This window comes from Vespa velutina, chromosome 18, assembly GCF_912470025.1.
Source record: "Vespa velutina chromosome 18, iVesVel2.1, whole genome shotgun sequence".
NCBI classification, from domain to species: domain Eukaryota; kingdom Metazoa; phylum Arthropoda; class Insecta; order Hymenoptera; family Vespidae; genus Vespa; species Vespa velutina.
In genome coordinates this window covers 1752829-1780621 of record NC_062205.1, presented here as the reverse complement: position 1 = coordinate 1780621, position 27793 = coordinate 1752829, and the positions used below count along the sequence as shown (strand labels likewise).

The 27793-nt window shown below is 27.0% G+C and overlaps 9 protein-coding genes across 14 annotated transcripts in view; 5 read left to right on the top strand and 4 right to left on the bottom strand.

The window, feature by feature from the left end:
• Positions 1–199: 199 nt before the first annotated feature.
• On the bottom strand, positions 200–5050 carry LOC124955285. 2 transcript variants are annotated; one of them, XM_047509495.1, is made up of 4 exons: positions 4896–5050; positions 2916–2953; positions 2399–2647; positions 200–1439 (listed from the first exon to the last, which is right to left on the bottom strand). In XM_047509495.1, the coding sequence occupies exons 1-4, from the start codon at positions 4897–4899 to the stop codon at positions 1377–1379; spliced, it is 354 nt and encodes a 117-aa protein (XP_047365451.1). In that variant the 5' UTR covers positions 4900–5050; the 3' UTR covers positions 200–1376. The 2 variants fall into 2 exon arrangements, with proteins under 2 accessions (XP_047365451.1, XP_047365450.1); XM_047509494.1 differs by lacking the exon at positions 4896–5050 and adding an exon at positions 3437–3663.
• A 945-nt stretch (positions 5051–5995) lies between these two features.
• LOC124955525 (anaphase-promoting complex subunit 13) lies at positions 5996–6712 on the top strand. The gene has a single exon (XM_047510084.1). The coding sequence runs from the start codon at positions 6188–6190 to the stop codon at positions 6422–6424; it is 237 nt and encodes a 78-aa protein (XP_047366040.1). The 5' UTR covers positions 5996–6187; the 3' UTR covers positions 6425–6712.
• Positions 6506–7453, top strand: LOC124955524 (AN1-type zinc finger protein 1-like). The gene is made up of 2 exons (XM_047510082.1): positions 6506–6931; positions 7058–7453. The coding sequence occupies exons 1-2, from the start codon at positions 6506–6508 to the stop codon at positions 7436–7438; spliced, it is 807 nt and encodes a 268-aa protein (XP_047366038.1). The 3' UTR covers positions 7439–7453.
• A 49-nt stretch (positions 7454–7502) lies between these two features.
• LOC124955523 (tetraspanin-33-like) lies at positions 7503–10140 on the bottom strand. Its single transcript, XM_047510081.1, has 5 exons — positions 9766–10140; positions 9455–9658; positions 9211–9384; positions 9002–9133; positions 7503–8924 (listed from the first exon to the last, which is right to left on the bottom strand). Exons 1-5 carry the CDS (start codon positions 9850–9852, stop codon positions 8682–8684), a joined length of 840 nt encoding a protein of 279 aa, XP_047366037.1. The 5' UTR covers positions 9853–10140; the 3' UTR covers positions 7503–8681.
• A 28-nt stretch (positions 10141–10168) lies between these two features.
• On the top strand, positions 10169–14338 carry LOC124955516 (bromodomain-containing protein 8). Of its 2 annotated transcripts, none has more exons than XM_047510071.1 (3): positions 10169–10294; positions 10886–13902; positions 13997–14338. In XM_047510071.1, exons 1-3 carry the CDS (start codon positions 10276–10278, stop codon positions 14171–14173), a joined length of 3213 nt encoding a protein of 1070 aa, XP_047366027.1. In that variant the 5' UTR covers positions 10169–10275; the 3' UTR covers positions 14174–14338. The 2 variants fall into 2 exon arrangements, with proteins under 2 accessions (XP_047366027.1, XP_047366026.1); XM_047510070.1 differs by lacking the exon at positions 10169–10294 and adding an exon at positions 10421–10590.
• Positions 14339–15173: 835 nt separating this feature from the next.
• Positions 15174–18884, top strand: LOC124955519 (heparanase-like). The gene is made up of 6 exons (XM_047510077.1): positions 15174–15600; positions 15951–16264; positions 16444–16687; positions 16774–17130; positions 17207–17651; positions 18246–18884. The coding sequence occupies exons 1-6, from the start codon at positions 15516–15518 to the stop codon at positions 18406–18408; spliced, it is 1608 nt and encodes a 535-aa protein (XP_047366033.1). The 5' UTR covers positions 15174–15515; the 3' UTR covers positions 18409–18884.
• LOC124955522 (V-type proton ATPase subunit S1) lies at positions 17705–20655 on the bottom strand. Its single transcript, XM_047510080.1, has 3 exons — positions 20250–20655; positions 19735–20166; positions 17705–19662 (listed from the first exon to the last, which is right to left on the bottom strand). Exons 1-3 carry the CDS (start codon positions 20532–20534, stop codon positions 19138–19140), a joined length of 1242 nt encoding a protein of 413 aa, XP_047366036.1. The 5' UTR covers positions 20535–20655; the 3' UTR covers positions 17705–19137.
• A 271-nt stretch (positions 20656–20926) lies between these two features.
• LOC124955520 (tektin-3-like) lies at positions 20927–25155 on the top strand. The gene is made up of 9 exons (XM_047510078.1): positions 20927–21021; positions 21107–21261; positions 21378–21629; positions 21709–21941; positions 22039–22148; positions 22236–22384; positions 22460–22682; positions 22935–23089; positions 23176–25155. Exons 1-9 carry the CDS (start codon positions 20971–20973, stop codon positions 23384–23386), a joined length of 1539 nt encoding a protein of 512 aa, XP_047366034.1. The 5' UTR covers positions 20927–20970; the 3' UTR covers positions 23387–25155.
• LOC124955518 (glycerol-3-phosphate acyltransferase 1, mitochondrial) overlaps positions 22863–27793 on the bottom strand; it is a 14813-nt gene continuing 9882 nt past the window's right edge. For 2 of the 4 annotated variants that reach the window (XM_047510074.1, XM_047510072.1), the window contains 12 exons: positions 27690–27793; positions 27227–27399; positions 26749–26901; positions 26277–26671; positions 25773–26196; positions 25446–25608; positions 25181–25365; positions 24917–25100; positions 24641–24858; positions 24489–24584; positions 24212–24404; positions 22863–24132 (listed from right to left, as the gene is read on the bottom strand). The exon at positions 27690–27793 is cut by the window's right edge and continues 30 nt beyond it. In XM_047510074.1, the coding sequence (XP_047366030.1) occupies positions 23945–24132; positions 24212–24404; positions 24489–24584; positions 24641–24858; positions 24917–25100; positions 25181–25365; positions 25446–25608; positions 25773–26196; positions 26277–26671; positions 26749–26901; positions 27227–27399; positions 27690–27793 (2476 nt within the window). In that variant the 3' untranslated portion in view covers positions 22863–23944. The remainder of the gene's footprint in view (positions 24133–24211; positions 24405–24488; positions 24585–24640; positions 24859–24916; positions 25101–25180; positions 25366–25445; positions 25609–25772; positions 26197–26276; positions 26672–26748; positions 26902–27226; positions 27400–27689) is intronic. The other 2 variants (XM_047510073.1, XM_047510076.1) reach the window with 2 other exon arrangements.

The window sequence follows — 27793 nt, the reverse complement described above, 5'->3', positions numbered from 1 at the left end:
CTCTCTCTCACACTTATCGTTCAAGAAAAAATTTTATTTACGTATAATTAACTAAACTAAAATGGCTACGTACCGGACGTTGTAGAAATAGACTCTTGAAAAAATCCCGTAGTTTCTGTATCGTTGCGTATTATAATTTCAATATGTATGCATGTATATTAACATATTGCATTTATAAATGGAATAATAAATGCAAGAAAAGATTTAATTATATATGTATTTACAAAAGTGTCATTAAGTCGTTTATTTTTATACAGTAAAAACAAGATCGTAGTGGCTAGTGGTTTAATGTTTTTAGATCTTTTTTTTTTCGTATGTTATTTTTGTTTTTTTTTTTTTTTTCTTTTTTTTTTGTAAGAAAGTAATATTATTTATAAAAAAAAAAAGAATATCCCGAAGACAATTCAAATATTATATATACATGAATTTGTTAAGAAACTATCATTATTATTACAATATTACAGTTCTTTGTGAAGAATTTTCATAATTATCATCTTTTTTTTCTATGACTGAAATATTAAGCAGCGTTAGGCGGCTAAAACCATACCATAGGTCTTAGAGTTAATAATTAACTGCCAAGCTCTCTATCAGTGTTAGTTTTATTATTAATATTGTAAAAGGTACAAGTTTTTCCCTTTTTTTTCTTTTTTCTTTCTTTACTTTTGTTTCAATAATACAAACTAATCGGATTATTAGGAATAGGATACACTGTCATTCTTCGTACAGTTTTAAAAAGAATGATATAAAAACTTGATAAATAATATATTAAATGTTTATATCCAAGTCTCGGATTGTAAGAATCGTATTATTGTATTTGTAAAAGATATCGTCTCTTTTTATAATATAAATTACACAAATGTTACTTTCTATTTTTATATATATGTATATATATATATATATATATATATATATATAAAACATACTTATATATTACAAGCGTATATGTTCTTTCATGTTTTCAACTTAAATTTCTTTTCTCTTAAATTTGTTTTTTTGACTGATCGTTAATACATTACATTTTGTCAATACCTACAAGTACATCGTAATTTGTAATGGGAGAAAAAGAAACAAAAAAAAAATATATATATATATATATTTATATATATATAAAAAAAAAAAGAACAAGAATAAAAGCGAAGCGGGCCATTGAATGATTAGGTGAAAATACGTTATATGTGTTTCTGCCACCTCCTAGTCAATATTACTGTACACATATTGAGCCCTGCGACAGCGCAGCCCGAGCATTAGTAAGATATAAATTTGGGGGTTGTTTTGTATCTTTTTTGTTTTCTTTTTTTTTTTTTTCTTTTTTTTTTCTTTTATATAGTGTTTATGGATTTGCGCGTGGATTGGCCGTGCAGCATCGTCATTTTCATCTATTTCTCGATGTAGTCGTTGTCAATGGGTTTTGCGTCTCCCTCTGCATTTTTGATTCGTTTCTGTAAGAAAAAAAAAAGAACCGACACCAAAAGGTTACACGTGGTGTGTTACGATGAATTCGCATGATTCGGAATGTAGAGCATGTAGCATGATACGATGTGTCAGGGCATTTGCAAACAATTGAAAATTAATCGTTACTTCGAAGAATGTAGCTTCATTGACGATTATTCAAAAGAGGGATCTTTCTTTCTTTTTTCTTTCTTTTTTTTTGTCTGGAAAAAAGTTATGAAGTGTAAAAAAAATATCGGGTTAAAAAAAGAAAAATAATATACTGAAAATTAAAAAAAAAAAAAATAAAAAAAAAATGAAGAGAAGAATCTACGATATTGTTCGTTGTAAATATACGTTGGAAAGATAAAAAGGAAGGGAAAAAAAGAAAGAAAGAAAATAATTACTTCTTTCCAAGAGCTACGTTTCTCTTTCTTTCTCTCTCTCTCTCTCTCTCTTCCCCCCCTTCTTCCTTTGTCTCTCTCACTCTCACTCTCTCTCTCTCTCTCTCTCTTTCTTTCTTTCTCTATCGTGCATTTTATATAACACCCTATACGAGACTAGAGTAACGGTAAAAATTGTGAAGGGGGAGTGGTGGAAAAAATGGCTTTATCAAATAATATACTAATTCGTAATTATATGCTTATACAAGAACTTCCTCATCACTTCGACCGATTCGCATGAATTAATACTTGTTATTGTACAATAGACAAGTGTAATATGTTTTTAATTCTTATGATCATAACGATTTCAATATTTTCATGTTAACGAAACTTTCTATAATAATAATACTAATAATAATAATTATTACTATTATTATTATTATTATTATTATTATTATTATTATTATTATTATTATTGTTATTGTTATTATTATTATTATAATAGTATTAATAATAATAATTATTAATTATATTTTAATAATAATTATTATTATTATTACTATTATTATTATTATGATATCACTCACCATAATTCTGTATTTTTCCTTACAAGCGTACTCCGATTCATCTACGTCATTGTAACAGTCACTTTTATAATCTTCCGGAATGGGTTTACCTTCGAATTGACAAAGCCTCCATAAAGGTTTAGCTTTAACAATCATTTTTTCAAATCCCGTTGGCTTGTGCTGAGGACAATAAAACACGTCCGGCGTGTTCTTGTCGAAAACAATACTCTTGCGTATTATATCGCCTCCCTCCACTGTTATTAAAAATACCTAATAATAATAATTAAAAAAAAAAATAAATAAATAAATAAATAAATAAATAAATAAAAAGATTACAATTAAAAAAAAAATAAAAAAAGAACCAGAATATATAATAACTTTCGTCTTAGTTTTTAATCGACGAATCATTTAACAATGAGATCATAATGTTTAACTTTAATTTTTGACATATCAGATAAATTTAAATTAAACATTACGATACTACAAAGAAAGTTAAGAAAATATCTTAAGTGACATTTTAATTAAACGTTTCACTTACAGCGACCACGACGAATAGACTGCTGGCGTGAGTGACACCTAAAAAAAAAAAAAGAAAAAAAGAAAAAAAAATAAATAAATAAAGAAAAAAAAAAGAAACAAAAACAAATAAAAGAATGAAAAAGAAAACGAAGGTAAATGGAACGAAAGGAAACGTAACTCGATATGTATGTGTGTGTGTGTGTGTGTGTGTGTGTGTGTAAAAAAAAAATATGGCGAAAGGATATCTATTCAATTTTGTATTGGTTTACATTCGACATTGCGCAAAATGATCTAACTATTATCGCTGTTGAAAATTGACAAAATATAATAAATCGAAATGCGTTTGAAATTTGTCCTTTCATTATATTTATCATGCATGAACAAGCTTTTAATCATTTTTGTATCTCATCTCAGTACAAAAATTTAATTTATATATATATATATACACAAATTATATAATATATATATGTCATGATATAAAAATGAATTTTTTAACGTTGAACGTATGATATCTTTCAACATTGAAAGATTCCAATGTACCATCATCCTCTCTTCGTGGGGAGATGAAACCATAGGAGGATGTAAGTATGTATGCACTGGCCTTAGACTCATTCTCCATTTGAGTTTAGGACGAGGTCTAATCAGAAAGATTGCGAGCGAGGACTACGGAGTTAATATGATAACTGCAATGTAATTGCAGCTACTGACCCTATATATGTACGTAGCTCTACAAACTCACGTGAATTATCAACGATTACGACGATACAATAATGTTCTCTTGATCTATATCAAATTCGACGATTCACGATTTTTTTTTCTTTTTAATATCTAATCAAGTAGATTTTTTTTATTTTCTTTTTCTTTTTTTTTTTCTTTTTTTTTATTTATTTTTTTTTTCTTTTTTTTCTTTTTTTTTTTCTTTTTTAAGACGAACACGCTGAACCAAAACATATGTTACGTTTATTCTACATATACATATATATATATATATATATATATATTTTTTTTTTTTATATAATACAATAATATAAATTAGTTTATATTGGTTCAATTTTAATATTTTATATTTAATCGTCAATTGAATGTTTTTAGAACAATGTAAAATATTTTTATAACGCCTTAGATCAATTAAACTAAATTTTTTTTTTTTTTTTTTTTTTGCATAAACATATCAAAGCGTAGACATATATCTGGAAGAAAGAAATAAATAAAAAAAATGTATGTACGCATGTGTATATAATAATTTAATTTACTTTATATTTGTTCAATTTTAATATTCTATATTTATGTTATCATCAATTCGATGCTTTTGAAATAATGCAAAATACTTTTATAATTTATACTTTTATACTTTTATACTTTAAAAATTTTTTTTATATAAATACAACAAAGTTTAGATATATACTTTGGGGGAAAAAAATATATATATATATATATATCTGCATAATTTAAGAAATACTTTCAGTGAGTATAATGACTCACTGAAAGAAATAACTCAAACATTAAATCTCATTCAATCTTATACGTGTATAACGGTAAAAAAAAACAACGTTAGTCAATCAAAATCCTATATCTGAGGATCGAAAACTCAATCATCGATTTGATTATAATAAAGGTATGGTAAGTGAGTCACGTAAGAAAAAAAAATGGCGAATCTTCTCATAAAAATGAGAAACACAAAAGAAAATAAAAAAAAAAAAAAAGAAAAAAAAATTATATATATACGATCGAGAACCTCTCGAACTTTCTCTTCTCGATGCGTTGGATTAAGAAATACCCATGATTTATACTCTTGGATCAAGCTCATTGTTTCAAGTCTAAATATTTCCTATGGGGATTTTTTGACGGTAAGAATGAAAATTTAAAGATTAAAAAGAAAAGAAAAAAAAAACGATAGGTAATGTAACGGAATCGATGAATCAAGGTACAACATATTTTTATTCGTCAATTTAATTAATTAAATGAATGAATGAATGAATGATCGAATATTATTACTTACCCATACTTAGATGTGCTACACTCTCGTCTCTCTAAGGGAGATGATCACTCGCACACCTGTAGATAGGAACCACGCGAGAGAACGTTCCTTCGTCGACTGAGAATGCGTTCGAGCGTTTTGTTCGTCCAACGGGTGATCAAATACTGTTGAGTACACACCTATCTTTAACAACCACAAATCTGCGACTTCTAAGATCGTTATATATATATATACATAATACCGTTATATCATTGAGTTATATATCACTAGACTCTAAGCAGGAATCGTCAATTCGATTTTTTTTTCTTTTTAACGATCACCTTGAAAAGATTTACTTTTCTTATCCTTGATAAATAATTCATAATTATTATTGACTATTATGTTTTTCCTCCTAATATGGATCTATATATATATATATATATATATATATATATATATATATATATATATATATATATATATATATGTATATATATACATATATTATAGTAGAGGTCCATTGTTTTTTATTAGATCATTGAACGATTACTTATTTATAGATAAGAGACTAATATATATAAAGATATCATTAACCAAACTTGTTCACCTTCGATAACTTTCACGTTCTATACATATGTATATCTTCGACAATCTCCTTATTACGAATTTTAGGAGGAGGACAAAATAAACCGATCATCCGATGAGAGTGGGTTAATCTCATCCTTTCCATATTTGGAAAGCGTGACTTGATTCTCATCGCCATTCTTAGAACGCCCCGAAGATCTGAAAACGACGAACTCGAAAATCGTTCAGATTAGATCACGTTCAATCATAAAATATATATATATATTTTTTTTTTTTTTGTAAATAAAAATAATTTATTTTGAATTTATTTGGAATTTATTAAAAGAAATACACCTATAAATTAAGAATATTTCAAAATTAAAAATATATAAGCTTTTGACGATATTTTATATTAAAAACGGGTAAATGTGAATATGTTTAAAATGAATAAAATTTTCAATTTTTTTTTCAATATCTTATTCGATATGAAAATTAAAAATTCAAATACGCGGGATATTTAAATGCGATACTAGCGACAACTGTCGACGACGATCGAAATGTAACTTTTACTAAAATCTTATGTTTTTATATGAACATTGAATTTAGATTTTTTTTTTTTTAATAACCTATATTAAATAATAAAACGGTCTTGCGTGGTATTGCGTGGTTCTTTAAGTTAATATCACGATTTTCGATAAAATAAATATTTTATATTTTAATGAGTTTAAAGTTGAAAAATCATAATTGAAACTATTTAATAATATAACGGAATGGACAGCCAAGTATGCGGTGATGGTAGATTATTAGATTTAATAGACGAAGCTTGGCGTAAAGAAAAATTACCTATCGACGATATTTTAGTACCTGTAGCAGAACTACCAGATCCTGAAAGTGACAATGGTGATTCACATATGACGTTAAAAGAGTTAGAGCAAAAGTGGAATAACCTGGCATTGGGTACATTAAGTGAAAATCATTTGCATTCACCAACACCTTCACATAATTAAATTGCGTTAAAATATTATTAAAAGATAATATCTATTAAAAAGTAATAGTGAAACAAAATTATTATATGAAAATAAAGAAAGATGGAATTTCCTAATACTGGAGAACGTTGTGCATTGGACGATTGTAAAGTATTAGATTTTCTTCCATTTAAGTGTAATCATTGTGATTTGACATTTTGTAAAAATCATTTTAATGCAGAATCGCATAAATGTTCTAAATCTTTGTCCGATGTTATATCGTCGAAAGAGACATCTTCAAATTTTACTTGTTCTAAACAAGATTGTAAAGAAACGTCACCTGTCGAAATGTTATGCTATAAATGTAAGATTCATTTTTGCTTAAAGCACAGATATCATGGTTGTTTTGAAACTAACGACGATGAGACATTAAAAAAACTTAAGAAATGGCAAATACCTAAGAGACAATTTGCCCAAGCTAAAGCAATAGTAGATCAAGAAGTTTCTGATTCTTTAAAAAAGTCAAAAAATACTGCTATGGCTAACAAAGTATGTAAAAACATTTATCTATTAATTTTAATTATTCCAACAATTTGAAATAATTATAATTTATATATATATATATATATATATATATATATATATATATATATAAAACTTTCTCATTGTTATCAGGTACAATTGATGCGTGTGAAAAGTGTTGCTGTAGGCCCTAAAAATGTGCCGATGAATGAACGCTGTTATTTTCTTGTGTATCCACCGATAACCGTTTCAAATAAAGTTACAAGCGCCCCAAAAGGTATTTACATGAATAAACATTGGACCATTGGTAAAATCATAGATTCAACGGCTGACATATTTAAAATTCCTAACAACAATAACACATCAATTACAAATAAATTGCATTTATTCAATCATAATACTGGTGCATCCATATGTAATAAAATGGATACTCCTTTAATAGATCTATTTGAAAGTTCTTCACTTATTGATGGGCAATGCATTATTTTAGAATATTCTGATAACGCATCTGTAGATCTTACCCTCTATAAATAAATGTATTAAAAATTATCATTTTTTTTGAGTATATTATAAACCTTTTATAAATAATTATACCATGTTGATGATGGCAAGGATGTTATATTAGAATAATATTTGTTTATTACAAACTAGAAGGTTTTATATATCAGTTTTACATTTATTGTTGATAAAAAGACACAGTAAATTTATTTTATACCTATTGGATAAACAAATCATTCATACCAGATTATTGTCAGATTTGTTTTAAAGAAAAATGTAAGACAATATTCTGATTTTGGCACTGGATGTTCTTCTGCTCATAGGTGTAATTAATGTGCACCATATTAAAAAAGAACATATAAATTAACAAGTTAAAGAATATATCTTCTCAATCTAACTGATGATGCTTATATCATAACATTACAAATATTAAAAAAATTAATGAATTAGTAACTTAAGCAATGTGCATATTCTGCTGTTAGACATAAAAATATTTCAAGTAAATATCTGTATAATAGATGTATAATATATTAATACAAACGGTGTTAAATTAAATTATTTATCTCTTAGTTATTTGTCTTTAATTTTTTATAAACGAAATAATATTATCTAAAAAAAAAAAAAAAATGGCTATCTATGTAAAAAATATTTTCATCATTTCATCTTACATATTTGTCAAAGATCACATCTAAAATATTATAAAAAATTGTTTTCAAGAAATTTGAGTTAAGATAAAGATTCTATCCAACTTGGATAAACACAAATGTGTCATAACATAAATCTCATTTAGTTTCTTTGAACACATCAAGATGTGGTCTGCGTATATAGACCAGACTTAATACTAAAGAAAAAAGTATATAGATATGTAAATATCTCGGAAGTTTATACACTTAGTATTAAAATATCAATTTAGTATTAAAAAAGAGGACTAAAGTCTATTTGGATACAATGGCCAAGTGTTTCTAAGCTAAAAAATGAATGTATTTAAAGATAATAATAAGTATGATGGAAGTAAAAAAATTATAAAAAGAATGCAAATTTCTCTCTCATGATATTAAGTAAAAAATTTTTTTTTACCTAAGTACAAATGAAAATAGTAAAGAATGAATCTAATCAGAGATAAAATGCACAGTATGTATAATGAGATTGCAAATAGAACAAGCAATGCCATTCGAGCATTCACGTTTGCTTTAGCATTCTGACTTTGCGTATGATTGCTGGCCACCTGCCTGCTTGCTGGAGAATGAATAGAATAGCGGTAGGTGGCCTGAAGTCAAGCTCAGGAATGCCAACGAGACCTTTGTAACTCAATTTGACCTTCTAATGTCTTAGCTAGATAAATAACAAATAACTGACTAAGAGCTATGCCCAGGGCAATGCCTGCTATCGTATATAAATTGCGTTCTGCCCAATTACGAACAATTTCGATACAACCACTGGTCCAGACTTTTTTACTTGCTTCAGATACAGGAAGAGTTAAGACTTTGTCTTTGTATCCGCACATTATATTTACGAGTCCGCTCTGCAAATAATAATATTGAATATATATAAATATGTTTTAAATATAATTTTTCATTGATGAAATTAGAAAAAAATTACACTAATATCTGTAGCATTTATGCAGCAAGAAAATGGTACACCACAATGTTCAACACTAGGACTGGAACAATTAAAATATTCATTTTTGCCCCAATCCATATAACCAGCTTGACTTAAACCGCAGCATTTGAACTATAAAAAGGAAAAATAGATGTGATTAAAAGTTTTTATTATTTTTATTTCAAATGACATTAAGATAAATAATTAACCTCTTGTTGTCCAAAATCAATGAAATTCTGTAAATCTGGATCTTCTCTGTACGTTTGAATAATTTTTTCAGTAAAAGATTCTTCCAATAAAGATTGTAACGTATGTGGAAATACAAAACCAACTATTGCAACACCCATTTCAAGGAGGAAAAAAACCAACAGGCATAACGAATACTGTAATATTTTCATATAAGACAGAATATATGATAGGATCTAATATAAATTAATTTTGCATAATACTAACAAATTTAAGTAGGCAGGTATTTTCACGAAGCGCACCGACACATCCTGCAAAACTGACAACAAACACAACTCCTCCAGCTATTACCATTACTAGTGATATATTCAATATTACATCATATACATTTTCCACTCTTACAGAACCAGTTGCTTGCCATTTATCAACAAAGGCATACAGACCCACTCCAATTAAAAGACCACCAAATAACTGTGTAATCAAAATATAAAATTCATATTCAATTCTACATATGGTATCATTTTTATATATCAATCTAATAAAATACTCTGATTAAGGATATAATAACGTTCACTTACCCAGAATACAAAGTTTAGAGTAAATATCATATATTTCACACATGAACTAACATACGTGAAATTATTTGTGCGCCTTCGATTATTCATTTTTATGTATTTGAATAAAATAGTAATATTAAATCTATAACAAGACACGTAATACACAGTAATGCAGTCAGTAACACGATAAATTCGTGATGATTTATATAGTAACTATACTGTGCGTGTTATTATTTCTTTCATTTTACATGCTCCACGTATATTCATTAGCGTTTTATTATATTTTTAAGAAACTAAACTTGATCGCGAACAATTTAATATTGACATATATGACCACAACATACTTTGACAGTTTCTTTTGCTTTAACCATCACAGTTCAATTCCACGTATTCCTATTTTCAAGCGCTTAAGTAATTCAATTGGACTGCATTGGAAACTTCGATTAAGCTTCCATATTAAACGTTTCCAGTTGTGATCTTATTTTGATCATATTCATAATGTATTATACTAAACATTCCATGGAATTTTAAATGGACTTCCAAAAAAAACGTATAAAAACATAATATTCTTCTCGAAAACATACTGTTTATTATTAAACATAATATAACTTAGAATTATTCTTCAAATTGTTAAAATACTGATATATTTACGAACACTTTCCAATTCCGTGCGTTCCATTATTTTAGTTCAATGACTAAGTTTTAATAACATAACGGTGACTCTAGAGTTATAATGAAATGAAATGCTTTAATTGTTTTATTTAAATGTAATCAAAATAATTAATAATTACAAACAAACTAATGATACAATATTTTATTTAAACAAAATGACGTCGGTACAAGATAGTAAGTTTATATGACAAATCTTTAATCGCGTAGAAAATAAAGATTACTATTTTAAGGTTAACATTTTAATGTAATAATAAATGTTTGATATTTTTACAATAATATAACATTTAATCTTTTTATATGGAGTTATTTAAATGAAATACTATTAAATGAAAAATTTGTGTTAAATGTTACTATTACTTATTAACTTATTAATATAAAAATTAAATTGTTATTATATTTCCTAACCTAAGATTTTTCTATATAAATCTTTTATAAGAAAATATGATTTATTATTAACGTAAATTTTCAGGACTGAAATTTAAACGCATATCATGCGATACATGGAGTACTCGCGAACAACTGTGTTTAGCATCAAGTGTATTAAAATCTGGAGATCAAAACTGGATGAGTGTATCACGTTCTTTAAAACCTTTTGCAGAAAAGGAAGCATTACGACCACCTGATTGGTTTTCTCAAAAGTCTTGTGCGATACAATATGCATATCTTTTAGAAAATGCAGACACTCCAAAAAGGAAAAAAAGAGAAAGTGGAGAAACTACGGGAGAATCTATTGTTAGAAGATTAACGCAAGAAAGAATAGCAGAATTAGGCCAAATATTAGCTTTTCAAAGAGATGAATATCAACAGCTTAAAACAGAAATAAACCTATTAAAATCAGGCTCTATAACAGAAGAAAAATTACAAAAAATGTGGCATACTATCGAGCAAGAGGAACGTGATCAAGAACAAAAAGCTAGAGCGCATTCTGCTTGGCTTGTAAAACGACAACAAAAGCAAGAAATAATGGTTTCACAAAATGTCTCTGTTAGAAATCAACGTAAAGCAATAGAAACATCTGCAGAATTACCAGAATCATCTGATATTTCAACGGAAGATGATGAAAAGAAAGGAAGAGGTGGTCGTTCTCCATTATTAACAAGTCTATTAAAGTCTCCTAGTCCAACAACTCAGATACAAACATCAACATCAACTGCACAAATAAGTTCTCCTACTATTACCAGTCTTCTTGGATCTAGTCCTAAAATACCAAATTCACAAATGACGCAAAGTGTATCTTCTATGCATCAATTGGTACCAACTCAAATAACAAATGTTATTCCTGAAAGACCATCAGTTGGCGCACCGACTCTTTCAATGTTGCTAGAAATGCCTACAAATCCTCAAAGAGGTCCATTACCAAATTTACAGATACCTTCAACCATAGTATCGCAACAAAATATTTCTACAGAAGTTCATAATATCCAAAATCCAGTTTCTCAAACATCCATTCAAAATGAAGTAACTGTACCAACTGCGACACTTACGATCCCTACCACAACAAATATACCAGTATCAGAAAGTATGGTACAAATAATAGATCACATAGACGATGTAATTAGAAAAGATATAATGTCAGATGTGATAGACAAGGATGAAATAAATGAAATTATTGGAGATATAGAAGAATTAATAAAAGAAGAAATAACAGGCAGTCCACAAACTTTAGACTCTGTTAATACAAATACAGTAATTAATAGTCTTACTATTCCTCAATCTCAGGACATTACACAGATACAGGAACGTTCAGAGCCTAGAGATGTTGATGAAGCTGTTTCACTCTCTGATTCTCCACATAGCGAAGAAATGGCTATTGAAGAAATAGATTCTAGTACTTCTAATATTGCTGAGATTATAGGAACAGTTGCCATAGAATCATCAGAATCAAAAGTTATTATTGCAGAAATATCAGAAACTGTGTCTAATTCCCAAGAAGAAGAGAAATCAGAAGCAAATACTTATGATGAAAGAGTAATTCCAAATGAAGAAGTTACTTCAGAAGTAGAAAATAATGTTGAAGATAATAATAAAACGAATACAACGGTAGAGGAAAAACAGATTATTGAAGATCTTGATATTTTAGATTCGGTATCAAATGTAGAAACAGAAGAAAGTGATTCAAAGACACCTGATGTAAAAGAAAGTGGTGAAGGTACTATTGAAGAAGAAATAGATGAAGTAGAAGAAGAAGAAATGGTTATATCTGAGAAAGAAGAATCCTGTGATAATACAAAAGAACAAAAGGAATCTTCTGAAGAAATAGAAAATAAAGAATGTTTGGAATTAGATCAATTAGAATTGCACCTTGCAAAAATCACTGGGGAACAGCAGGATGTGCCATCTGCCGAAGCTGCTAGTGTTTCCTCGGAAGTAACAAATGATGTCCCGAGTACCGAAGACACAGAAAAGTCACAAGATATTAGTTTGATTTTAGAAGATGATGAGAGCTCTCATAGCATAGAAAATAAGAAAAAAATAACAGAAGAACAAGTTATTGAGAATACGATAGAAAGTACAGAATCATTAGAATCATATAAAGAGGAACCAATTATTTTAATAAAAGAAAAAACTATTATTGAAGTAGCTGATGAATTATCTTTAAAATCACAAGACGTAACTACAGAAGACACTTTAGAAATTTATACAGATGAATATAAAAAAGAAGATACAAAAGATTTTTCAGAAGATACGGTCAGTTCAACTTTACCTGGTATTGAAATAAAAGAAGAAGAAATAGAAGAATCGACTATAGCTGTAGAATCATGTCAAGACATTACATCAGAAGAGGTTATTCATACAAGAATGGAATCTATTAATACAGAAAATGTGTTTGACACAAAACAGACAGAAAATGCGTCTCTAATTATAAAAGAAGAAATAAAATTAGAAGAGACTGTACCAATTACGGATTCTTTTATTGAAGAAAAGGTTCTAATAAAGGAAGAGCTCCAAATAAAAGAAGAAAAAGACGTTAATAAAAAATGTATAGAAACTGAACCAACTATAAAAAAAGAAATTACTACAGAGTCCATTATCAGTGCAGGAGAAGAAACTGCAGAATTAGATGAAGAAGAATCTTCTTTAAGCAAATTAAGTGGTGGGCGTGCTATGAAAACATATTCAAAAAAACAAACTATTGCTGTAGATAGTGAAACAGAAAATGAAAGCACAGGAGAAGGTGCTGATTACAGAGCATGGAAGAAAGCAGTTATGTTGGTTTATAATCGATTAGCTACACATAAATATGCGTCTGTATTCTTAAGGCCTATTACGGAAGATCAAGCACCTGGATATCATTCTGTTATTTTTCGACCTATGGATCTCTCAACCATAAAAAAGAATATAGACAATGGGACAATCAGATCAACTACACATTTTCAACGAGATGTTATGCTTATGTTTCAAAATGCCATTATGTATAACAAACATGATACCTTTATATATAAAATGGCAGTTTCTATGCAAGAAGAATGTTTACAACACATGCAGGTAAATATAAAGAATAACGTAAAAATTACTATTAAATATATTTAAATTATATTAAACGCTGTATCAATAATGTTCTATGAATATTATTTTTTAGATTTTAGTTCAAGTAACAGGAGAGGGAACGTTTCGTAGAGAAACAAGAACTGCAGCAAGTAGCAGTAGCGAAGCTAGTGAAAGTAGTGTAAAAAGGAAAAGAAGTCATATTACTCCAAGTCCACATGACACTGATAGTCCTCGCTCTAAAAAGCGCAGAAAATCAGAAAATGATTAGGCTTAAGGAAAAGAATTAATCTTATTTTTATTAGAAAAAGATTATATTATTTTTTGTATCATAGAAATTCTTTACATTACTATTTAAAACATAAGTTAGATATAAATTCGGAAGTTTATAAAAGATATTATCATGAAATATATATTAGTTCAGTATTTCAATTTAAATATATTATTACATATATATATATATAGATAGATAATCTATATATATATATATATATATCTATATATATATATAGATTCTTTTCAATCTTATTTAAAAATATAAAATTAACTACTAAAACAAAAACAAAAAAAAAAAGAAAGAAGTAAATAGCTCCTACATTTTTTCTTTTTTTTTTTTTTTTTTTTTTTATATATGTCAATAAGAAATATGTGTGCATAAGTTGTAAATTCATTAGTATATTGAAACATGACAAGTACAAATAATTAATATACGATAAAAATAAAATGTATAGCCAAAATTGCTTTAAATAATGGGTCGTTATACCTGTATGGATAAAAAAAATATGATATATCATTTTAAAGATTACAAAGGTTATACTAATTATCTGTCTCTTGTAAGAAAAACAATTCTATTAATGTCGCAATTAAATCTTAAAAATAAAGAATACTTGTGTACTTCTGGAGAAGCTGTAAGTTAAGAAGAAAATAAATACAAGACAAAAATTATGAATGAAACAATAAATATTGTAAATATATATATACATATATATATATATAATTTAAAGCCTTCAGTACCTACACCTCGTATATCAGATGATACAGACTTACAATTTTGGGCAGAAGATGAATTAAGTAATACAGAATCAAAGCATGAATTAGTTGGAAGACAAAAGCGTAGATACAGTTTAGCTTATCGAAATCGTAATAAAACATATATAAAAGTTGATCTTTAATGACAAAGTCTTTAATATTTTATTAACAACTTACAATTAGATAAGAAAAATTCAAAGCATCTTTATTTTTTTTTTCTTTTCTCTTTCCTTATAGATTATTAATAATATATAATAATTAAAAATTCAATTACAATTTATTAATATATTTTGATTTATATAAATAAAAAATTGTATATTTCAGGAAAGTTAAAAGCAAGAAATGAAAAAGTTCATTACATAAAACAAGAACATAATGTTACTATCTCGAAGGATAAAAATGAATAATTAATTTAATTCTAGAACAAAAAAAAAATTAATCATATTTTAAACAATCGCGGTCGAAAAAAATGATGGCGCTGTGATCGTTTCGTACCATTCATCGTTAACAGTTAATGTAACTGCAAGTCTATTTTTACCGATATAAAGTTTTAATATCTAATACAATTAACAATTATTCTAAGCATGACTATGGCAATGAATTACTTTGCGAGTAACGATTGGAATAAAAATCAATATCAAAATTTAAATGACATACGCACCCATCAAAGTAAGCTTTATATTAATAAATATTTTTACTTAAAAAGTCATTATTTCTAACTTCAAATTTCATACTATTCTTTTATATATATATATATATATATATATATATATATATATATATAAATGATTTATAAAATATAGCTTTTTATTATTTTAATTAACAATTATGTTACTTTATTATTAACTTTATTATTAATACTAATTTTACAATGTATTACATTTTATTGAAGATAAAGAGGATGAAATTTTAACATTTGCAATAAATTTTTGGACTTTATTTACAAAGAATATTATATTTATTATATAATTTATAAATAATATCATTAAATGGAGATAACTTGTAATTAATGATTATAGGCACAACGACAATAACAACACGGACCGTCCTTAACGTTATTGTACTTGGCTTTTGTTCGGCTTTAATAGTATTTTCATTTTGGAATTTCAATCAGTATGATAAGGGCAAAGTATCTATATTTTATCTTCATACGAATGAAATACTTACGCGAACATCTAAAAAATTTTTATCTTTTGGACTCGATACATCCCTACTGAGGAACATGGAAAAACTTCCAATCGCGGACGAAAGATTTATTAATTTGGCGCGACATTTAAATCCTGCATTTATTAGGATTGGAGGAACATCGGCCGATTGCTTATTTTTTAATCAGGTTTGTTTTATTCATTTATTTATTTATTTTTATTTTTTACATAAATTACATTCAAATTACACAATGTATAAACGTATATATATACACGCACACACACATACACATACACAGGCGTACGCGCACGCAATTTATTTATATTTAAATGTATTAAAATTTAAATATATTCCCAATTAATTCAGACTCATACAACATCTGCACGAATAATAAGTCCCTTTGATGATCAAGATATTAGTAACTTTACTATTACTAATATGGATTTTGAATCGTTATACAAATTTACGATACAATCCCGATTAAGGATGCTTTTTGATTTGAATGTGTTAATTAGATATCCAAATGGTACCTGGGATGATACTAATGCTCAAGATATTATTTTATTTGCAAAAGGATCGAAAATGAATCTAGATTGGCAATTAGGAAATGGTGATATTAATATAAATTTTTATATTCTTTTTTATATAAAACAAAAATGTATAATCGAACGGATCTATTGTATTTATAAATTGCAGAACCAAATTCATTTCATCATGTATTTAATAGAACGATAACGGCAGAACAACTTGCAAAAGATTATTATCAACTACGTAATCTATTAAATAAAGTAGGTTACCAAAAAAGCTTTCTTGTTGGACCAGAAGTAAATCATATTGGAGATTCCAATAAAGGTCAATCTTATGCAGAAATATTTTTGGAAAAGGATAAAGATAGTATTAATTATGTTACTTGGCATCAATATTATTTGAATGGACATGAAGCTCAAGTTAACGATTTTATAAATCCTTCAACATTCTATTTTTTGCCAATGCAAATTGATAGCATGTTAAAAACTATTAAAAAATCAAGAAAATCCATTTCTATGTGGTTGTGTATGTTGTATTAAAATATTTAATATATCTTGATACCAAATGAGATATAATAAATAATAAATAAAATAATTTACAGCTGAGACTAGTTCAGCATATGGCGGAGGAGCTCCAGGTTTATCGGATAGATATATTGCAGGATTTTTGTGGTTAGATAAATTAGGATACAGTGCTAAAGCGGGTATAAATGTCGTTATAAGACAATCCTTATTTGGTGGATATTATGCTATGATTGGACCAGATCTTTTACCAAATCCAGATTGGTGGATTAGTGTGATATACAAACAATTTGTATCTGAGAAAGTATTAAACATATTATCTCCAAAATCTTCTGAGTATATTAGGATTTATGCACATTGTACACCAAAAGCATCTTTGATAAATCGTGTTCCCGCTATTACTATATACGGAATGAATCTAGATAAATCTTCTGCAAAGATCATAATTCAAGGGATCTTTCATAGGCTAAATAAAAACATAAAAATTTTTCTATATAGTTTAACATCTGATCACCTGACCTCAAGGTATGCATGCAAGATATATTATCTTAATTTTAAAAAATATCAAATTCTCTATATTTGTTCTTTAGATATGGTTTAATAATAATACAATCGATCCTCTATAACTCGAATATTTCTATAATACTAGAATTTTCTTTATCTCTTTTCGCTCCGCTTTCACACAAGACCCCCGCAAGTTTAATAAGAACTTAATTGATTTCTAAACATTGAGTTTATTTTTCTTCGAGTCTTTATAATTAAAATAAAAATATAAACCTATCTACAAGAAAATCTTTGTAAGCTGAACGTTTTCGTTTGTTAAACTTTTCTTAATCGAAAATTTTTGATAAAATGAAACTTTTTCATAATTTTAGCTCTTCCCTTGAGATTCAAGTTACCGAGGTTCGACTGTATTAAATATATTTATTATATGCTCTTTATACAAATACTAAATTTTAACAATAACGTATGGTAATTAAATTAAAAATAAAAATTAAATATTTTTACAATATATATATATATATACATATATATACTATAGTATAGAAAGAGGTACAATAGTTGCTAGTTCAAATTATATTAATAATATGTTATTAATTATTTATTATTTATTTATAGAAACATAAGAATGAATGGAGAAATATTGAAACTTCAAAATGATGGTAAATTACCGCCTTTCCATCCTATAATTATGAATCCTACCCAAATAATTATTCTACCACCATTTTCAATGGTATTTATGGTAATACATGGAGTTCATGTTCCTGCATGTATTTCATAATATTACAATTTAATGACTTTATTATTATATATACATATATATATTTTACATTTTTCTAATAAAATAAAAGTCATTTATGACAAAGAAAATTGTACAAATAAACAACATTTTATGCTAAATACTTTATAGATTACTAACAACTTTTTTTTTTTTTTTTGGAAATTGTAAATTTCAACAAGACATTTATAATTTATTTTACAAGATATTAGACTGTTCATTAATATATGTAACAAAAATATGTAAATATGCGGTCTATGACAAATCTTCAAAAAGTTCACTATCACTGTGCAATATATTTTATATTAGTTGAAACAAGCTATAAATTAAATTTTTTTATTTAATAATTTACAGATCTTTTCTATCTGATATATAATGTGCATATCTATTATATTTTTCAAACATTATTATTCATTATCATTAAAGATATAAATACTGTAAATGATATATTATTATACAAGTGGAATGGTATATAGATTTCTGTAAGATAAATTTCGTTTACATTTTGATTTTGCTAATACTAGATAAATATATGAAACACAGTCCGTATATAATTTTTCATAGACGAAGTTTTGCATAAGAAGATATTATATATTGCCAAAATTGTGAAATCATGCTAAATCATAACAATGTAATAGTACATTATGACACACTTTCATGTTTTTAATATATCCTAACACATTTTTACTTACAATTTATATTATATAAATATCTTATTCATTATATTTAATCTTATTCTTGGGCAGAAATAGTAATAGTTTTACCTTTTGGATCATCAAATCTATCCATGGTACGAATATCAATAATCATTGTGAATGCCCAAATCATAATTGAACCTAATATGGTAGTAACAAAAATTCCTGTCCAGATTGGAATTGTAGTAAAATTAACACAGTCATATGCATCTCCAAATTTCTTTGCATCAATTTGTATTTGCATATTTGGGATTTTTAATATAGTGGTATTTTTTAAAAATATTATCTCGTTTGAGCAATGATAAGAAAAATTAAATGGAAATACTATATCTAATTCAGGCGTTAATACCTCAGGATTCATATTATTTGGTTTATAAGTTATACTTTTAATAGAATAATAACCAGATGATGGATTTTTAATGTTAAATTGAAGGACTACCTCAGATGTTTTAGCATCAAATCCATTAAATATTAAATCTAAATTAATATTTTTAGAAGTTTGCTCAAAACTTTCCTTGCACAATGTTGGATTGGAAAAGTTTTTGAAATCCATGTCCTTAGTCTGCAATAAAAGTATTATCATAATTCTTGCTTAATTATTTCAAGTAACAAATAATTGAATATATAAATTTACCTTTATAAGTGGAAACTGACTTCCATATAAAAGTACTCTTTCTCCTCTGACAATGAACCCATTAGAATTGATAGAACTGATATTACAATCATTATTGTATGTAGAAATTGGAGCATTTGGACTAGAATCTTTATATGTATCAGAATTATTTTCTACGTTTGCTCTTCTTGTACGTTCAGAACGACTATAACCGCAAGATCTTCCTGTAAGTGCGGCAATTAAATTTGGTGTAGTATCTTTGATATTTCTATATATTTCAGAAATAACATCTAAAGTTGTGATTGGCTTAATTAACAATTGGCCATCCGATAAAGAGTCTACATTATCATCATAACTTTGATTATATGATGGAAAATCTTCGAATACAGAAAGGGGAGATTCAACTGCAGATAAATAAGCCAATAGACTTCTGTTTGTCACTTGTCGAAGATCCTTAAATGTCAATCGATCAAAATTAATATATTACAAATTATATTGTACAGTATTAAATTATCAAATTTAACAAAATCACTAACTTCCTTGTGTTGGGTTAGATCTTCAACACATAAACTATCTTTCACAAAAACAAGAAGTGGTGGTCGTGAATTATCTATTTTACTATTCAAAATTTGATTAAATTCCGCTTGAGAGGTTTTCGAAAGTGGATTGACTGCGCTTGGACGAGAATCAAATTCGGGTGTGATACCCCATAATAATACAGGTACTGCATCGCCCGAAAAAATATTACACCTTGCCGTAAAAATATTACACAATACTATAATTAAAAAAGTTAAAATTAATGTACGACGTGGTACTGTCATGATAATAAATTCTTTTGAAAAAAAAACAAAACAATTTGATTAACACTGTTAAATCCAACGAGCGAGGCGAATACCAACTATCTACGATTCTTAGCAGAAGGCAATCGAGCACCTGACCGGAATCTCGAATCTCGATCATGTGACAAGGGCACGTGATACGTCACACACCCGTTTCCGGATTTCAAACAAAATTACATCATCATTTTATCCTAATTTAAAGATATAAGTATTTAATAAGATAATTAATCGTCTTACAAAGTTGATGAACGTTAATTGCACATTATATATTTGCATAACACATACGCACATATATACGTAAATTAAGAAAGAAGGATATAGAAATGTTTGTCTAATAAATACATTTTTTATATAATATAAAATTTTTTTATAGTATTATTATTATTATATATATAATTAATTGACTTCGTCAATCATAATGAATAATACGAAGACAGGAAAAGAAAAGAAAGAAACTATATTTTATTCTGTATGTATTATCTGTAAATAAATTGCAAGTCATTTTTATTATAATACTTTTATATTGTATTTTATATAAATCATTGTTATTGTAGCAACTTCAACCATGGAGCACGGTGGGAGTACTTCCTTGTATGGAACAAATTGCTGGACCGCCAGTTCCAGTCAGAGTTGGAGAATTTTATAAAACACCCCGTCCACATCCTTGGCGACCAACATTGGGTTATGAAATTATAGAAGCATCACCCTTGTAAGATGTTATATGTGTATATATATATATATATGTGTGTGTGTATGTGTTTATATTATGTTTTTAAAGTAAATAAATGTCTTTTAAAAATTTCTTAAAACTTCCAATATTTTTAGACCTGAGCAACCTATAACAAATCAACTTGTGGATCCATGTTATATGCCAGGTGGTATGGCAACAGAAGCCATGAAATTTCCAAATCTAGTAACTGGCTTTGATAGAAATCCTTCTCATGCAGCACGCACTGCATTATATACAAGATATACTCCATATGATTGGGTACAAAATCAAACCAGACTTTATAATGAAGCAAATGCTAATAGAAATTATTCGGAGAACTTACGAAAGGATACTGCACGACTCATGCGGTAAATTAAGAATAAAATAATATAAGTTAATAATGTTTAATGTATGTTATTTATATATTAAATAATGATACTCGTATAGAGAAGCAGATGAAAGGGTACAAGAAGGACAAATGGATACAGGACGTAAATTAGGTGAAAGAATTACGGATACTTCATTTTGGCGAAATGAAGTAAATTCAGAATTGCAAAGATTAATAATTGAAAATGGAAAAATGCAAGATTGTCGTCGGAATTTACAACAAACTATTCAAAATCTTGAAGGACAATTACACATAGCTCAAGAGTGTCTCTATTATCGCGAATCTCGAACAGGTTCATGGTATCATGTCGTCACTGATATTATTTACTTGTATTAATTGATATTTATAATTCTATTATATTAAATTTCACTTATCTAAAATATCAATAGGTAATGATTTAGTACACGATCAGGCTGAAAATGCGCTTCTTAAAGAAGTTGAAACTGTAAGAAATTGTCAGAAAAATTTAGAACAATTTACAGAAAAATGTATAAACCAAGTACATAATAACAGCTATATTAATGCTTGATGTATCCTATTTTCTATATTTATAAATTAATTGGCATCTCTTATATTTATTTTTTAGCTTTCTGACGGTAGAGCAGTACAAAATCAATTAGAAATTGATATAAGAAATAAAGAAGTTGCGCTTGGCATTGATACTATGTGTCATCAGTTAAACAATTTTAGTCGTGGCTTACAATATTATGGTGGAATTGAAAAATATGATTCTAGGTAGTTATAAAAAAAATTATCTGTATCTGTATCAATATTTCTTTAAGTCTTATAAATGATTGAATTTTCATTCAGTGTTACAGAAGCCGAGTCATGGGCAGAAGCATCAAATAATACAGTCAAAAAATCCCAATCTGAGAGATTAAAATCTAATCAACTTCGAAATGACATTGAAATTGCTATAAATGGAGTTGGACTGGATATGTGGGAAGCCTGGGGTGAGACTAATAATGCATTAGGCAGAAGAGCAGCAGAGATGCTAGAAGCAAAGGGGAAAGTGCAATCACATTTATACAAAGTAAATTTTATATATATTTATAAGCAAATCTTGATTATATAAAACTACTTTTTCAATAGTTATATTATTTATGATTGAAATTAAAAATTGATTTATTTTTATTTGAAATAAATAAAGCTCAGTATTTTTAAATCTTTGTTCTAGCAAATTTAATGATTATACATTTTTATCACACTGTACTACTTTTATATATGAAATGTTTTATTTTATTTTTATAATAATTAATAAAATATATATGTTTATGTAATATAGATTCAAGAAGAGCTTTTCTATATTGAAAAAAATCTACAATTGATGCAGAAAGCAATTACAGATAAAAGTAATGCTTTAAAAGTTGCACATACACGTCTTGAAGCCAGATCACACAGACCTGAAGCTGAATCATGTAAAGACTATGCTCAATTAAGGTTTGTTATTGTAACTATGAAATATAGTTTTTGACTTATTTTATATTCTAAATATTTCATCATTTTGTTTTATATCATTTTTACAGAATGATCAAAGAAGTAGAAACAATAAATGTAATGATACACGATATGAATTTAAAATTACAAACTTTTGAAGCTCAACATCAGCAATTATTGTCTACGAGAGCAAATTTAGAAATAGATTTAAAATCTAAAATAGATGCGTTGTTCATAGATAGAGAAAAGTGTCTGGGTTTAAGACGAAGTTATCCAATGGCATCAGCTATCAAATTTTAATATTTTTATTAGAACTAATTTTTCTTTATTTTCATTATTTATATTTTAATTTTATTCGTCTTTTTTGATTTATTTTGTTTGTTATTTTATTCATAAAAAATAAATCTGAATGAGGTTTAAACAAAATAAAATAATAGTATTTTTATCAATGGAGTAATTATAAATTGATATTCAGTAAAACATATTGTAATATTATATTATGAGTTTGACACGCATTTGCTATGATACAGTTGAAAGCTCATGTATATGTGTGTGCGTGCGAGCATGTATATATATATATATATATATATATATATATATATATATATGTATATGTATATACACATAATATATCATATAAGCTTCACACAGTAAACCTTGTAAACTGTACAAACATATTTCAATAAGAAAGTACGAACTATCAACTTTATATATATATCGTCATGGAGGATTTTTGACATCTTTTTTATAAATTTACAGAATATCATTTAAAAAGTCTTACAAAATATACTTCACACCTTAGAAAAACTATATACAATATTTTATATAATTTTATCTTGGTAATATGAAAAGAAATCATCATTCTGTACTTCTGGTCCACTTAAATGCTGCTATATCTTGATAAAAGTTTTCTATAGCTACATCTGTATCATAGTCTACTTTTAAATAAAATATTTTAACATTTCCTTGAGGAACACATTCTAAGATATTCAACTTTTCAAAAAGTTTAAAAGAATTCTTAATAGGATCAACACATAAACTTTCACCTGAAATAATAACATAAGTTTTTTTAATAAATAAAAATTTTCTTATTTAACAAACAGATTTTTATTAAATATTATTTACCGTAATTAATGATGCCATTATCCAAATTCGTTTTTATTTCATTTAAAACTTCATGAAGCAAAACCTTTTCAGATAAAGATCTTCTCACTAATTTTCTCAAAGTATACGCACTCAATGTATATGTATCAATTAATGGACGTAACATTGTATGTAAAAATTCCATTATATTAATGCTAGTCGGATTTATTTTAAGCTGAAAAATAAAATCAATTATAAAAAAAATTGATGATCAATAGATTAATAATTTTATGTTAAAACGAAAAAAAAATGTCTTCACTGTGTATGTATATCTTCCTGAATAACCATCATTTGAAAATAAATGAGTATGTCTTATAAAATTTCTGGTCCATAATTGTTCCGACGTACGAACTTCCTGCGATATAATTTTCATTATAATAAAATAATATCTCAAATTTTATATAAACTTACCTCTGAAACAAATATCGATGAAAGATGTCGTATAGTATTTGTAGCGACGTTATCAAGTGTGTCACAAGGTTTGCAAAAAATAAATTCATATCTTAATATATCACAAAGTTTAAGTATTTTTTTAATAAAAGCATCTTCGGAAATACTAATTATATCCTCTTTAGAAAGTGTCATTGGATCTTTTTTTACAGACTTTAATCCAGCATACAAAGCTGTTACTAAAAATATAAAATACATGAGAAAATAATATGAACTTGGGATGAAATATGTTCTTACCTGCAACACTATCCATAATGTAATAAGATATCATAGAATTGCTGTAATATGATAATTCAATTAAATTTGGTAATATCGATACGGGACGAATTACAATGACATTTGATTTGATAAGCTGTCCCTCCACAGTTTCTGTTATTTCTTCTTGTTGTTGCTTAACTAATTCTGGGCCCAAGATATCCAACTGAAAATGAGAAATTTACGTATTTCTCTATTCTCATTAACTTATAATTTTCAAAGAAGAAATAATTTTATGTTCCTAACTGCATGATTTATAATGTCAATGGTTTTGCCAGAAAATGCCATATCAACGTTTTTGTATATAAAATTTTGTTTGACTACATCAAATGATTTCACCAATTCGTCTAATGTACATCCATCTCTGAATTTATTTAAGAGTAAGAGAGCAACAATATTTGTTGACATAATAGGAGTAGATTTAAAGCAATCTGAAAAGTAAATTAATCATTATTAATCAACCTCGATTAAAATATTTATCAACAGTTTACATATAATCTATTTTACACACCATATACAACATGACGCGCAATGTTATCAACTAATTGACGATGTTCTTCTGCTACGAAATCAGTCCCATATAAAGATGAATTGGACATTGTGTGCTTGAGAATCTTTTTTCCCATTTGATGTTTTACATTGTTTTGGCTTTTCTGAAATGACTTCAACATTTTCTAGTAACAAATAAATAAATAAATTTATAAATTTTTAGACATTTGTATATAATATGTTATATAATTTTTATATATAATATGTTATTTATTTGTATATAATTGTATATAATTTTTAAACTATTATATACAATAGAAAATTAATAGATTTAATATTTTTCGCTTACACTAAGTGAAAATGGTTCACAAAAATTAATTTTGACAATGCCGTAATTTCCCATTAATGTAGACCATATAGCTTTCATTGTTGATCCAAATGTTTCCATTTTTTTGGGTTGTCCTAATTGTTCTCTCACAAAATTTCCATCTACTAGACGTTCATAGTTCATTGCAATTGGTACTATTAAAGCATCATCAATTATACCATCCATATAGGCGTCGACAATCACACTTAGGATGCCACCTTTTGGCATACATGGTTTACCAGTTCTTGTTCTACCACCCTCCACGAAGAATTCTATATTATGACCAGCTCGAAGACTTTCTATAATATATGTATGAAGAACAGCACGATAAAGAATATCTTTATGACCTGCAGATGGGTCAATACGGCGTTTTATAAAGAAAGCACCTAAACCTCTAAGAAGCCACCTATTGGAAATTTAAATAATTCTTATTTATAAATTATCTTTCATTGACATGCATATACACGTTAGGAAAGAAAAACATACCCAAAAAAAGGAATTCTTAAATTATCACCAGCAGCTATCAATGGATTTCTGATATTATGCATAAGAAGAATAAAACTTATCATAACATAATCCAAATGACTACGATGTAGAGGTAAAAAAATTAAAGGCAAACCAGTATCGCTAGCCTTTTTCAATACTTCTATTTGTGGTGGAAAAATAATAGCTGATCGTAAGAAACAAGGTAATAATTTGTAAAGAATCCACGCAGTAATTTTAAGTAGCGTATTACTAATTCTACTTTCCATCTGTAAAAGTATTGTTTTAGCTCTATCTTTAACATTCGTCATGGCCTGCTTTTCATTAAAGCCATCATTATTAGCTATTTCCCAAGCGGCTATTTTGAAGATTTCATTTAATTTCTCATCATTCAATACCTAAAAAAAATGATATTTATTGTTTCAGAATCAAATCTTTTTTAACAAATTAAAAAGTATATATTAATATTACTTACTGTCTCTGTTAATCTTGGATAATAATATGTCTTCAATCCGTAAATATAAAAGAAATGACAAAAAAATTTAGAAAACAATCCAGGACCAGAATCTACCGTCAACATATTCACGCCGTATGGTTGTTCATTGCTTTCTTTTCTATATGGAGAATTCTAAAAAGGAATTAATAGAGAACGAATTAATGATAAAATATTTTCGACACAACAATAAATATACAAGGAAATATATATATATATATATATATATATATATATATATATATATATATATATATTATTTAAGAAATTATTTAAATTGCTTTCATTTATATTCAAGTTTTTTGCTTTAAACATGTTTTAATAGTATTATGATATTTATAAACTTAGAGAGAGAGGGGGGAAAGAGAGAGAGAGAAATAACTTGACTATTTTTCAGACATACATACATCCACACATGCGCGCACACACACATGAGAAAAAAGAAAAAACCGTCACCTACCTCAGATGGTTGTATACAACTACTGCAATAAGGTTGTACGAACAAATTTATACTTTTGTAATAAATGCTCGAATCTTTATCTAGCTTAGCATCGTACAACCTCGTATATCCTGTTTCATTTCTCCATTCAAAATCACGTCTCCTTTGATACTCTCGTCCTGCACGTCGAAGATCTTAAACGTAAGTTGTCTTACTTTATAGTTTCTTATTTACAGTTTCTATCTCACAATAAATAAATTAAATTCAATATTTACATTAATCGATCGGAAAAAAAAAAAGAAAAAAAAGTGATTAGAATTATTATTCAATCTTTACGTGTGCGTCAAGTAAGTCATTTAAAGTTCGTATCTTCTTTTTTCTATTCTTTTTTTTTTCTTTTTTTTTTTTTTGCAATTACACTTTTTTACAATATTTCTGCGTTACGAGTTATATGTTTCTGTCAAAATATATGTATTTATCATACCGCCTGCAGAAAATGGAGACGGAGTTCCGCTTGCTGTTGTTGTTCCGCTATTTCTTCTTATATCCGTCTTGCTATCCCATTTTTCATAAACTTCATGAAGACGC